The sequence below is a fragment of the Ailuropoda melanoleuca genome, chromosome 4, assembly GCF_002007445.2.
Source record: "Ailuropoda melanoleuca isolate Jingjing chromosome 4, ASM200744v2, whole genome shotgun sequence".
In the NCBI taxonomy this organism is placed as follows: Eukaryota; Metazoa; Chordata; class Mammalia; order Carnivora; family Ursidae; genus Ailuropoda; species Ailuropoda melanoleuca.
In genome coordinates, this window is record NC_048221.1 from 30,812,510 (window position 1) to 30,826,893 (window position 14,384).

The 14,384-nt window shown below is 49.2% G+C and overlaps 1 protein-coding gene across 9 annotated transcripts in view; it reads right to left on the reverse strand.

Annotated features, from left to right (window-relative positions):
- Positions 1-14,384, reverse strand: part of PRICKLE2 (prickle planar cell polarity protein 2) — a 314,648-nt gene that overhangs the window by 27,962 nt on the left and 272,302 nt on the right. For all 9 annotated transcript variants that reach the window (XM_034658590.1, XM_034658595.1, XM_034658596.1 and 6 more), the window contains one exon: positions 12,319-13,194. In XM_034658590.1, the coding sequence (XP_034514481.1) occupies positions 12,319-13,194 (876 nt within the window). The remainder of the gene's footprint in view (positions 1-12,318; positions 13,195-14,384) is intronic.

Sequence of the window (14,384 nt, forward strand, 5' to 3'; positions counted from 1 at the left end):
CTATGACTGCCAGATAAAGGTGTGGCGCCCAGGTGCCCCGGCTCCCGAGGGCCCAACAATAAACAGATTCAGAGGGCGGAAAGTGACAGAGGAAGCCATCTGCTTCTCGGGCAGCCAGAATCCCGAGCGGAAAGAAAGCCACAAAGGAGAGCACTCAAGGTGATAGAAAGCCCAGCCACTGACAGGTCACTGTTCCCTCAGGGATGGTGAGATCGGGGCTGCACTGAGGAGAACGGCATGAGAACCTTGGGGCCAGGCTGGAATTCCTCTCCCTGCACAGGGGCCCCAGCCTGAAACACATCTGCAGACAGGGCCTGGCTGGGCTTGCTCCTGGGACTGATAATGATCTCCGTGGAAAACTTCCATTGTTGTCTGTCCCCATTGTCTTCCTAGCTCAGGGCTCAAAGCAGGGCCTGTTTCTCATCCACAGATTCTAAGAACAAATTAACTCCTCTAAGCTGTGGTGAATGGGAATTCTCTGAGAAGTTAATTGATGCTGGGGGTGGGGGGGGGTAGGGAAGGGAAATCAGTGAAGGAAAGGCTGAGGTCCAGGAATTGGCAGTCACCTTTCTCACGTGGGGAGGGCAGACTCCCTTAGCACTAAAAGGTGTTACATGGGCATAATTAGGCCACAGATTGTGGTAGCCTCTTGCAGCTCCGATAAGGCTGGAGATTGAGATCCAGGGAGAAAGGGCTCATCTTTCTTGCTACAATCATCCCTGAAGGTCCAAACAGCAGAGCTCTCCACCTGTGGGTGTCCGAGTGGGTCTGGATTCCTGACATAGACAGAACCGCCAAGCATCATGCCCGTCCGTCGATTCCGGCCTCTCCTTCCATCCCTGTACCTTAGAAGGCTTTCTGAATTCCATTCAATCTTCCCTCTCCCTGGTAAGGGAGCAATGGGCTGAGACACAGTTAAAAAGAAGGTGGCAGGAGGTCGGCACTCTGGGGCACTCGATAACAAGAATAATAATAACTCTCAAATATTGAATTTGCCATGTGCCAGGCATGCAATTAAGTGCTTTCTGCATATTACCTCATGCTTCACAACAGCCCCGGGGGGCTGACATTTCTATTCACACTCTGGGATGCTGAGGGGCTGAGAGATTTAAGCCACCAGCCTGAGGTCACACAGCTACAGCGGTAGTGGGATTTCAAGCAGGTCAGTGTGACCCTTAAACACGAAACCCCAGCGTGAGCTGCAGCTGGGGTCGGAGCAGGACGCACAAAGGGCTCTTTCCGCTGCAGGGGGTGCTTTTGAAATGCCGGGGGCCCGGGAGGCCCCTTCACAAGCCATCAGGCCCTCCTCAGATGTGATTCTGAGCGCTTCTGTGGGAAGTGATGATTTCCAAGACAATACCCTGTGTCTAGACCAGGCTTTCTCCACCTTGGCACTAGGGTCTCATGGAACCAATGACTCTTGGCTGGAGGGAAGCTGCTGTTCTGTGCCTTGTACGATGTGGAGCAGTACCCCTGACCTCTGCCCACTAGAAGCCACCAGCACCCTGCACCCCAAGTTGTGACAATCAAACATGTCTCCAAACGGGGCGCCTGGGTGGCATGGCCAATTGAGTGTTTGATTCTTGGTTTCAGCTCAGGTTGTGATTTTGGGGTCGTGGGATCCAACCCTGTGTCAGGCTCTGCCCTCGGCATGGAGTCGGCTTGAGATTCTCTCTCCCTCTTCCTCTGTCCCTCTCCCTTGTTCTCTCTCTCTCTCTCTCAAATAAATAAATAAATCTTTAAAAAAAAGGTCTCCAAACATTGCTAAGTGTCCCCTAGGTGACAAAATCCCCACCCCTCCCCACTCACCCCTGCTGAGAACCCCTGACCTAGACCACCCTGCTCACACCGCAAGGGCCTTTGTGTATGAATGTGTGTCCCAGGTAAAGGGAATTTCTCTTCTGGGCTTTTTACCTAGAAGCCAGTATCCAGATATAAAGAAAGAAAGAAAAAAAAAATTGAGTTATTCTAGGCTGTTCTCTCCTCTCCCTTCCAGCTCTGAGCTCAATCTGCTCCCAAGGAAAAGACACAAGTAAAGCCTGAACTGGATTTTTCTGCCTTTGAAAATCAGCACCTCTAACTTAAAAGGCAGCCATCAGGTAGTCTGCTCCGGGTGGACTGAGATACCCAGGCAAGGTCCAGACTGCTCAGTGGGGGGGGGGNGCGGGGGGGGGGGGGGGGGGGGCACAGAATCCCTGCCAGGGACAGTCACACTGAGAGTATGCCGTCAGAATCAGAATAAGGCCTCACAGGTGGCCCTAGACTGATAACACTGGGGGGGGGCGCACAGACAGGACTGGGAGGGATGACCAACTCCAAGAAGCAGGAATCCCTTGCGTTTTGCAGTTGAGAGTCAAGGATCTGTTTCAACGAAAGGCCCAGAGAACAGAAATACACCAAAGGACGTTTTCTATTGCTTTCTGCAAAGAGCAAAATGAGCAAGTTTTTGCCCCCACTCCTTGTACATGGGAAGAATAGAAGAGAAAAGAGAAGACAGGAGCTGGGTCATTCGCAAACTGGGACACCAAACCCTCCCGTAGCCAGGAGTTGAGAAAGGCTCTTTTCTGGAATCGAGGAAAGGAATGGGGGAAATAGGTCTGTTTTAGTTAAGTGGAAGGGGAATTCAGCAGGACATTTTTAAGCTGTTAAAAGTTTTTGTACCAAAGAAAGCACTAGGCTTTTTCTTAGTAATTTTGTGTTGGAAGACACAGACTTTATCTTCTAGACAGTGCCCCGCCTGTTTACTCAGCCTGATGTGTGACAGCTGCCTCCCAGAAACATGCCGTGCTCTGGTTTTGATTTGGGAAGGGCAGGCAGGAGGTGGTGCCTGGTCCACACGGTTGGGAAAAACACACACAGACGCACACGCAGCTACCTGGGTGTTCACAGTGATGCTTGTGAAAATTATTCTAAGTTAACCAACCAATCAACCCTCCTCGAATTCATGGGAAACTTTGGTCTCCTGGCCTTTTTACTTGTGTATGGATTTCCAGCCAAAACAGGCCTTGTTTGGAGGTTAGAGTATTTTATCATCCACTTTTCCTGTTGCATTCAATGACAACACCAAAACCACCAAAGCTCTTGGCAAGTATTACTCTCTTTCTCATATAGTCCATACTGGGTACTTAAGAAATACACCATCTGTGTTTCAGGTAATGTGCTCTTAGCTTCCTAAGATGTTATTTACTGTACCAAGGGCTATTTAATGTCAGATGTCAGGGGCATCTTCAGAGCTTTTTAGAAGAAGCATAATCTAGGGGATGCCTGGGTGGCTCAGTTGGTTAAGTGTTTGCTTTCGGCTCAGGTCATGATCCCAGGTCCTGGGATTGAACCCTGCATCGGGCTCCCTGCTCAGCATGGAAGCCTACTTCTCCCTCTCCTACTGCCCCTGCTCGCACGCGCGCTCTCTCTCTCCTGTCAAATAAATAAAATCTTAAAAAAAAAAAAAGAAGCAGAGTCTAATTTTTCTTTTGTCTAAACAGGAGACTCATGGATAAGAGAAGATACAAAGGGGTACCACAGGTAAGAAGAAAGTTCTAACCACAGACAAGGTGGTAGGGAGGGGTGGCAGGGAGGGGTGCTGGCTCAGGCATGATCTGGGTTTCTCTAGCTCCATGTTCCTCAAACTTAGCAGGCCTAAGAGTTCTGTGGGGGCATTGATTAGAAATGTTGGTTCCCAGGTCTGGGCCCTGAGAGATTCTGTTTGCAGGACTGGGATGGGCCCAAGAATGTGCACTATTGACAAGCATCCCAGATGAATGAGATGTAGGAGGTCCCCGGGTAACTAATTGATGGAGGGGATGGTGACTGTTTACATGGAGAAATAGATTCCCCAAAGCTGCCCCAGGTGGCTTGTACTAGGAAGTGGGGTTTTAATCACACTCATTTTCCACTGCTCGGGAGGCACTTCGTGTCTGGGCAGAGGAGGGGTGGCTGGGCCAGGGATGGTTGGCACAGAATCGCTGACGGGCCTCCCATTCCCACCAGAACACTCCGTGGAGGAGATGCTCAAGTGAGGAGGTCACGCATCTGGTGAGAAGCTGCGCCAAACTATTTAGAAGTTTTGATTATGTTTATAAGGAAAGAGTGAGTCAAAAAAGTAAGTTTTGTTGATGCAAGTCAAAAGAAATCAAGATTTCAATACAAATCAGTTTGGGAGCCTCCTAAATGTCCCATTCCAAGGACATGGAGACATCCATTCGACTGAATACTAACGCAGTCATTAAATATGATGGGGACAAAAGCTATGAAAATAAGCTAATGACAATGCAAACGACGAAACTCAGTATGTTTACAATTCAGAAAAAATAACACACTGCTATAAAGGGAAAAAACTTGAAAATTCAGCAAAATATTAGCACTAGTCGAGTGGTAAGAGCTGGGATATATTTTTCCCTATTTCCCTCTTAATTGTTCTCTTGTACCTTTTCCTAGTTGCCCATATTTAAAAAAAATAAATACTAAAAACCTGAGTTTCAAAGCCATTATCAAGCAGATGAGAGCAATGTTGTTTCCCTTTGTGAGACTCCCACATTCAAATCTCCAAGAGAAATGCACACAGGTCCTTTAAAAATCTTCTCTGCAAAATCTTGTACCAGTCTGAAGAGCCCATCGGCCCCCTGTCTCCACCCCGGACCCATTTTCCAGTGTTGCCTTTTCAGTAATAAAATGAATAAAATCAGCAACCTTTTCTCTCCTGTCAGCAACCATGGTTACTTACTCTGGGTAGAGATGACTGCTCACGCCCAGGGAGGTTATAAATAAGCCTCCTGAATGGTTATTAAAAACCAGGACACTGGAAAAATTTCTCTGAACCCAGAAAATGTCAGTGAGACCATGACCTGTAGCAGGCATGCACTGGCCCCTCTGGGGTGAGCTCTGTCCAGACTGGTCTGTCCCCTGCCCCCCCGCCCCAAACCTGGCTCTGAGAATATCCTCGGCTTCCACACATAGCACGAAATTGACCCAAAAAGAGAAACGGGAGATGGACAGATTCTGCCATGACTTTCATTCTGCTGGTCTTCATCTGGCCCTTGGTCTTTGAGTCTGGTTCAAAGCCATGAAATACCAGCAAGAGGGCACGGCTTTCATAAGGAACACAGAGAAAGTCACCCCAAGGGACCAGTCAGAAACCTGCATCACATCCTCAACACTGAGCAGAGGGTTGAGCTCTGTCCAATCTGCCCTTGCAAAACGTGTCCTTGCTGGCCTGAATTCCCTGCATTGAAATTGCCAGAGACACTTCCCCTTGTCTCCAGAAATCCATGGCGAACACACATAATGGACATAGGACGTCAAGTTCATATGAAGGAAGGAACTAGATCCAAGATCAGTCCCAGATGTCTGGGATGCCACAGATGGGATGCGCTCAGTGGCAGAAACCTGTGCTGTTTACTTCCTTGCAGTACAATCCCACTTCCTTTGAAAAATACTACCTTGATTTCTCTTTGAGAAGCCCACCTGCATTCTCAGTCCCTGCAGCTTAGATGCACTGGACCCCACCGCCTAGGTATTAGGGTAGGCACGTAACTCAGGACCGACCAATCAGAGTGGACATTCCTCCGCTCCTCCCACCACAGGACTTAGTTTAAGAATTGTCAGGTGACCCAAGTCAGGCAAATGAGACTCTATTCTGGAACTTTTGGTGATGCTATTACAAAAGGTAAGCTCCCCTTCCCCTTCCCTTTCCCCTGATGCAAGTGGATGTTAGCCTAGAGCTGCCTACCGCCATCTTGGCTACAACTGGGAAGAACTCGTCTGAGAACAAAGCCAGCCCGTGGAAGGAAGCAAGAACCCAGAGAGACAGGGAGAGAAGGTGGGTCCCCAGGACATCATGTGGGCACCTGGACCCAGCTGTTCCCAGAACCAAAGTCCTGTGAACTTTGTAGACACTTGATTTAAAGAAAACAAACTTATCTGTTTACACCAGAGTTGAGTTGGAATTCTGACACTTGCAAACAAGAGTTCTACAGTTCCCATGAATGAAGACAATTCTAACGCCTTCTCCAGGCTGGCCCTGAGGCCAACTGCCAGGACTCTGGGTTTTCTAATCTGTAATTCCAGACAGGGCCACCCATCCTTCCCAGCCGAGGGGAGGAACAAAGGATCTGGGCCGTGAAATTCATGAGCATGACTGAGGTGTGGCCGCTCAAGGAAGGGGTGCCAGCTGGTTAGAAGGTTTGACCCAACCGTTTAAATCAAGAAACTGGGGTAGAGGATGCATATCCCAACCGTGCGGAGGAAAAGGAGCAATGTTCCTACCCAGAATTAAATATAGAAATGTTTGGCATTACAAGGATTAAAAAACATTTCAGACATTCTTGGTCAAGTGAGTTGTTCCAGTTGTTGCTCCAAATCCCCACACTGTTATTCTCTCGTTCTCTCCCCATTTGCCAGCAAGACTGAAAAATTACCCCACAATCCCCTAGCAATCAGTGCATCTCGGTGTTGAACAACTAAGTGTCCCTTGTCAAGGTGTGGAGGTGCCACAACCGTGCAGCACTCATCCAAGGCAGTAGGAAGCCCTTTCGGACTTCTATTTCGGTCTCTACACATCCAGGCCAATGACACGTGCGTTCAGCTGATGCTGGCCTGGGTCAAGAATCACAGAGTTGGCAAACTTGTGGACATTTCCAGGTTTTCAATAGGATCCTCTTCTGTCTCTCAGGACCCTTCCCTCAAAGGCACTGTCAACTTGCCCATTTTCTTTCCCGGGTCACCATCCTACCCATCCTCTTATATCAGTCTTCACAACTGTTTACACTGTGGGCCTTCTTTCATGTGTTTATACTTGCTGTACATTTGTACCACAGGGCCTTTGCACATGCTGCTCTTGCTGCCTGGAATCCTCCTTCCCTTGTGCCATAAACATGGCTTTTTCTGGATACTCTAACCTTCCTGACTCAGCTATAGCCTTCGCTGTACGCCCTCTTAGCCCGCATTTCCCACAGATTCAATTTCAGATTGTACGATTAGATGCTTGTTATCTACTAAACTCCACTAGACTGTGAGGGCAGGAAGGCAGGCCCCTTGTCCACTTTAGCTCAGCACTGTATCCCTAGCACCTTGCAGAGGCAGGGGCACCTACTTAATAGTATTATCAGCTAATGGCACTGAGCACTTAGAGGACATCAGGCACTGTCCTAAGTTCTTTACAGGAATTAACTAATTCAATTCCCACAACAACCCTAGAAGGCACTGCTGTCATTTCATTTCAAAGATGAGGACATGGAGGCACAGAAAAAATAAGCCCAGGGTCACAGAGGTATTAAACCACGAAGTCCAATTTCCAGCTCTGGCAGACTGGGCTATAGCCCATGCTGTCTTTGACTCTGCAGTAACTCAGAGGGTAATCTCTCAAGTCACACTGGCTGGCCAAATGAATGAATGAATGAGTGAATGAATGCACAGAAACCATCCACACCTGCATTTCCTTCCTACAGGTCCCAGCTCTCTGTGACCCAGCTGCTCTTTACGGCATGTGGCTGACCCTCCAGGAAGAGCCGTGTTCCTAGACTCGTTGCTGTGCTCCAGGGTGCCTGGCTGGGGACCAGCTGACCATCTCCAGCTGTCCTTTGGGGCGGCCTCTGCCTGAGGCCACTGGTCCTGATTTGAACTCTGCTCTTCACCTGGCCCCAGTGTGACTTGAACCGTGGCCCTGACTAGCACTACAGCCTTCCTCTGCTCTCAGCAGGTGCCTCCTGCCAGGTGCCCACCTCTAGACTGTCTGCACCTGTCTTCTTTGTCTTTAAGTGCCCCTGACCCAGGCATGTCAGCTCGTACTGCCAGCTTTGCCTTCTGCCGTGCCAAGGCCAGACGGACATCAGCAGACTGGCTGCAACAGGAAAAGAAATCCTGGTCCCTTCAGACGGAGTCACTGTGCAAATCCCAACTGTGACCATGACCCTTCCTGTGGGGATTTTATCACGGAGACTGAGAGCAAGGGCCTTGCAGACTATCACACACAGTTTCGGGTCCTGGTTGTCAGTGGTGACCATGGGGAGGTCACACCTCCCGTGGACTCGAGCATACTTATCTGTAAAATGGGGAAAATAATCAGACTTTTCTCACAGGGCCGTTATGAGGATTTAGAGAGATGTTACCTGTGACGTCACCATCATGTCAGCCCATAGTCTGTGGTCTCACGGTTGTCACCCGCTATGACTATCATCACCATCCATGTGTGCCATGGTACGGTGGTTAAGGCCACGTGCCTGGAGCTAGAACGCCCGTGTTTGAATCCTGCTCTTCCACTGCCAAGCAGTGTGGTCTCGAGCTACACAGCCTCTCTGTGTCTCACTTAGGTCATCCGTAAGATGGGAATAACGACGGTGTCTACCTCACAGGGATATGGTGAGCCAGTTCGCACAAAGCCCTTAGAACTGTGCCGAGTACGTGACCAACACCCCACAATGCCCGTTGCTGCTGCTGTTCCTATTGCCTGCAATACTGTGGTCGCCCAGGCTGCAAGGGGCTTTGCAGGCACGTGTAGGCAATGGCAGGGTTCAAGAGCTTCTGTGAGGCTCCCCACGGTGCTGGTGTCACTGGTGACGAGCTCGCCTGACTCACTCTGTGCGGGCATAAAGGATGGACGGTGTTTTCCAGGGAGAACGGGCAGTACGCTCCCGCTTCTAAACAAATCAGGAGGTGGCCAAGCCCAGATCTAAGGTTGGTAAGTCACTGGGGCTGTTTCTCCAGATCTGTTCAAGGAAAAATGCTGCCTACAAAAAGATCACGCTTTATGTCAGACTAAACACTACAAACTTATTCCATAATGTGAGTTATTGACTATGGAAGAAAAAAAAAATCCATTATCTAGAAAACTAGCTTTCACCTAAGGATCAAGGTGTTTTGACTAAGCCTGCTATGACACATACTTGTTACTCACAGACTGGGATTCAGGATTTAAAGATACACAGTTCTGAGCACTGCCTTCTCAAAAGACTAGGGAATTTTCTAGCAAAATTTAAATGCAACAGTGGGGGTTGGTGGCAAAACGACCGACTTTCCAAGTCTAGTTAATACCACGTCTTTGGGGTGCACGTGTGAATGTGAATATGTGTGTGTGTGTGTGTACACGCAGCGTAGGATCTGGAAGGCTATTCAAGGTTTGCTTCAGTGACCAAGGATGAAGCAGTGCTTAGAGTACGAGCTACAATCTTTCTTCCACACAGCTGTGTCTGACAAATCTATGGAAACACAGGGGCATAGAATGTCCTTCTTTAGTTCTGTTTCTCATGCTCTTCACATGCTGGTTTAAAAAAAGAAAAAGGATCCCACGGGAACATCTGCAAACCTAAAAATGCAAACCTGCATAGCTGGGGGACGCTGGGAGATGTCAGTAGCCAAAACATTCCTGGAGGCCAAAGCTGTGCACCCGTATGCTTGGGATACGAATGACAAAAATGCAATCATAGCAGAAAGTATCAGGTAACCATTATAGAACGTCCTCTGCGTCAAAGACTCTATTAATGAGTTTAAATGCATTATCATATACTTCTCCCCAAAACACTATGAAGGAAGTACAGTTATTCACTAAATTCCGTAGATGGGGTAACTGAGCCTTACAGAATGTAAGCAATCTGTTCAAGGCCACCCAGCTCCGACATGATGAAGGCTGGATTTGAACTGGTACTCCAAACCATGAATTGACAATCTGAAAAATTGGGGCTCATGGAGAATTTCTAAAGAGACTAATAATGGGGTTAAAATTGTGTCCATCCTACCAGCTCCCTCCTGCCATCTGTGCTGTCCAACAGGGTGGCCTCTAGCTACATGTGGCTATTGAAATCAAATGTAATTTCAAATTCTGCTCAGTGCTCTTGAGCACTTGAAATGTGGCTAGAGCAGCTGACGGCCTGAAATTTTAATTTTATTTAATTTTCATGAATCGAAATTTCAATAGTCACATGTGGCTATTGGCTTCACTGGGCAGTGCTGATCTCAGGAGTTTTTTTTTTTTTAGTGGTATCAGACACAGTTCAGGGATGCTTCCCCCAAATCTCAGAGACAGAGTGGCATTCGGTGCTTTGCCCAAGGGCCCAAAGAAAATCATGGGGATAAATCCCATGCCTCTTCTTTAGGATCTGAGGTGGTTTATGCTTCAGACTTAATCACGTGGCCTTTCCAATATTTCCCAACACCCAGATCTGATTTTCTCCGAAGTCACTGCATGAGGACAATAAAGTCAAAATAGACAAGCCCAGGAGCCGCTGTTCTCAGACAGTGGTTGCATCTGCTTTAGCAGGGAGCTGGTTAAAATGCAGTTTCCTGGGTCCCCCCTCCTTAGGGTCTGATGCAGAAGGTTTGGGGGACATCCTGGATTCTATGTTTGAATCAAGCAGCCAATGTCTAATGCAGGTGCTCTAGCTTCGAGAAACACTGCTTCAGAGGCTGAATTACCTATTTATCTTGGGGCCTCTTAAATAATTATAGCATATACATTTTTCGAGAACAGCACCAACTGGGCTGAAAGCCAGGCAGTCATCACTCGGCACAAATTGCTTGCTTCTATGACATGAGGTAAGGTGCTTAGTCACTAAGGCCTCATTTTTGTTTCATCTGAAACATGAGGGTAAAGATACCTGCTATTTGTCCTCTAGGACACACGAGAACACAGATGTGACTGCGTTTGGGAGGGATAAGGGTTAAAAACACCCTGTAGAGACACCCTATGACTTAGAGACATGTTTTGCTTGTCTAGCAGAGTTTCAATAGATTTCACATTTTAAAAATCCACACGTTTCACTTGTCTGGAGGAACTAGGACTGTTGGCAACCTGGTATGAAGACGAACACTGCTTGGGGGTCATAGGCACATGTTCAAATCCCCATTCCACCTTTTCAAAGCTGGGTGACTTTGGGCAAACCCTTCAACTTCTCTGTGCTTCAGTTTCTTCAACTCTGAAATGAGACTCTCAATAGTGTATCCATTTCGTAGGGCTGGGAGGGTTTAACGAAGTGAGTTAATATTTATAAACTGCTTAGAACGAAGTTTGGCACAGGGTAAGAGCTACATAGCTGCTAGCTGGATAAATAAATATCTTTCACGTGGCAACAACCAGCTGGAGCTGAGCAGGGGCTGTCACCTCCGGACGGGGCCGACATGCTCAAGTTTATCATCAGCTCCACCAAGAGCCATTGGACTCTGGGGTCCCTGATGTAAGGGGTAGACCTGTGCCTCCCTCCTTGAGGGCTCCACCCATAAGGGAAGTGCATCTCAGGACAGTATTTCTCAGCTATCCATGGCGATGGACCTGTTTTTTATTTTCAATCCACCGTGGACGGATATGTGACCCTCCTGAGCATGACTGACACGCAGCACACGCCACGTACAAGTCCCTCGTGGGTTGCCCGACGCCCTGACTGGTCCGTACCTGTACCGAGAAGACGAGCCTGCCGAGCACACACTCGGATGTGGCGGCAAGGTCAAATTGTTCAAAGAGTTCCTAAACACTATCATGTTTAGTACTTGGCTCACTGCAGACTGCAGCTAGCTTCCATGCTCAGACTACACGTCGCGTAGCCCCTCTTAGAGAACACCCATGTCAGGCCTCACTGGGAAACCAGCTGGACCACTGGGCTGGAGAAAGCAGGCATCAGATGGTTTCTCTCTCTCTTTCCCCTTCGCTCCTTTTCAGCCTGCCTGTCTTCTCCTGTCTATCCACATTTCTTTGGTCTCTATCTACAAGTTTAAATGAGCTCCCTAATGAGATACTGGGGTTTGGAGCAGCCTCAGAAGCTGTCATGGGTGCTGTGGCATCTCAAGCATTACCCAGTGTTGTGAGTACTGCCTCTGGCTCACAGCTGCCTCTTCTCCTGAATGTTGTCTTTGGCCAACAGCACCTGCCACGGCCCCTGCCCCTATCCACAACCTCATCCTGAGCGGCTCTCTAGCAGCCCAAAGCCGGTGACTGACAGACATGCTGTGCAGAACGTCAGCCCCTTCATCACAAGAGGGAACCAACTGTAGGATGCAACCCATCCTCCAGAGCCCCCAGTGGGGTCAGGCTGAAGTTAGATTCCAGCCCAGATGGCACTCTCCCCTTGGCTCCTTCCCCAACGCCGGCCTGTCTCTCTCACTCCCCTTCCCTGCGAGCCCGCTCCCCCCATGTCCCAGGTACCCTCATCCCCATCTCAGGCTCTGCTTATAGGGAATGCGATCAAAGACAGAAGCCATCTGAAACTGGGGATCCCCTCCCCGATGACCTGTTGGAAGAAGGCACATGGCAGGAACAACATGAAAGCTCTGAAGACCAGCATCGAGTTACCCAAAGATTATTACCTCTTGCTTTCTGCTTCCCAGGCGACCGGAACCTACCTGTTGCATTAGACAGGGCCAGTGATTCCATGGAGCCCGGAGGGGTCTGCTCTGTGGGCGTCATGTCCTCAGTATATTTCAGGGAACTGATTGGATGGCGGGTCCGGCACTGCTGAGTGGATATGCCCCCTTCCTCCTCCTCCTCCTCCTCCTCGTATTTGGCGACTGGCATGTTGCCTCGGGTTTCATTAAAGCTCTGACTGGACATATCGCTGTAGCTCTCCTGGGATCTCAGCCTTCCCGGGTAATAGTCCTCTCGGCATTCCTTCATGAAGCTGCCACCGTGCCCTTTCATGGCCAGGGATGAGCTCCTTTTGGGGTTGCTGAAGTGCTTGGCCCACACGTCTGGCTGGGCCCCGGCCCCCTGCCCCCCTGGACTGTAGGCCGTTCTGATGTTGCACTGGCTGAGAAGCTGCAGAGGGCTCTGGGACTGGCTCTGCTCCATCTTGTTCCCGTAATGGTAGGGCTCGTCCCGGCTCCGCCAAATGGGGTCCCGGTTGAGGCTGGGCGTCTGGCTGGACAGGCTGAGCAGGTCCATCTGCAGGGACAGGGGGTCCACATCGGCTGACAACCGGTTGGAACTCACCTGCAGCTGGCTGTGCTGGTTTAGCACGGGCTCCTCCGTCTTGCCCTTGTTCTTGCCGATTTTGGCACTGCGCCGGGACTCCTTGGCCCTGGCGTTCTGGAAAGCTGAGTCGGATGAGTCAGAGCCATTGGGGTCCTCCCCGGCACTGCAGGCCCTTGAGCAGAATATCTGGCCCTGCTTGGGGAGGAATGGCCGCCCCAGGAGGGATTTCTTGCAGTGAGCACAGCAGAAACAGGTCTCGGTGGCATGCCAGTGTTGGCCGTCGTAGGTCATCTGACCTTGGTCGATCCCTGGGGGTGGAAAAGAAATGGAAGAGGCTGACAAGCTGCTCGGAGCCCTGTACTACGAGGTGAAACACACAGTATCCTGATTTGGCTCAGGGTTCCAAATACAACAGAATAAAATAACAATAAATCAATAATCAGGACCTCACATAAATGGTATTCATGTCCCATTTTGAGAGCCCCCCGTGTTCTACCAGTCAGCTGCTTCTTAACTCATTTGCTCTGAGCAGAAAAAAAACTAGATGTTTTTGGCCTGATTTCCTGTCCATGAATCCTTCTGCCTCGGATAGATTCTCCCAGACAAAATTACAATCATGCTACTAATACATGATATAAAACGGCTTTAAATGCTTTGCACATTGATAAAGTCATTTAACCCCTCCACTGTATGAGTTAGGTTTCTAGTATTATTTCCATTTCTCAGATGAGAAAACAGAGGCACAGGAGGGTTAAATAACTTGCCTCACTCAATACAACCAGGAGTCACAGGTGAGATCTGTACCCGGAAGTCTTGCTCCTAACCGAGACATTGACACTTCCTCATTCACTCTCCTTGGGGGGCTGCTCAAATGCCAGCTCCTTGGAGAAGTCTTCCTGTACACCGGATAGTGTGCTTTCACCATTCTTCACCCTGACCCGCCGTATTTTTCTTCACAGCACGCACACTGCTTGACAATGTACTGCCACATATGCACATCTGCTTATTAATTCTCTCCTCCACTAAAAGTGAAGCTCTAGGACAAGAGGGTCATTAATTTTCTGTGGCATGTCCAGGAACATGGCCTGATGCATCAGAGGGGCTCTTTATATGTTGAATGGATGACCTGAATTCCATACCAGCACAGGCCATTCAGATGAAGAAATCACTGTAACAGTTCAGTGGAAAAGGAAAAAAAAAACAGATTTCAACACTTGGTAAGGAAAAACCTGGGTGTGGTTCATCAAAGACACGCTCGGTAGGCACGCACACCCTTTGCTTAATGTCATCAGGGAAGGAAGAAACACTTTTCCTCCCCATGCAAGGGCTGTCCCTGGTTTGCATAATCTTGTAACACACCTGCCCTGCAGGAACCTCCCAGAGGCCCAAGGGCTTCCGCTTCTCAGCATCACTTCTGCCCCCTGCTGGTTCTAGGACTTAATCTCCCTGTGGGACACCACCTTCCTGCCACCTTTGGCCATGAGCTTTGGGCAAGGCT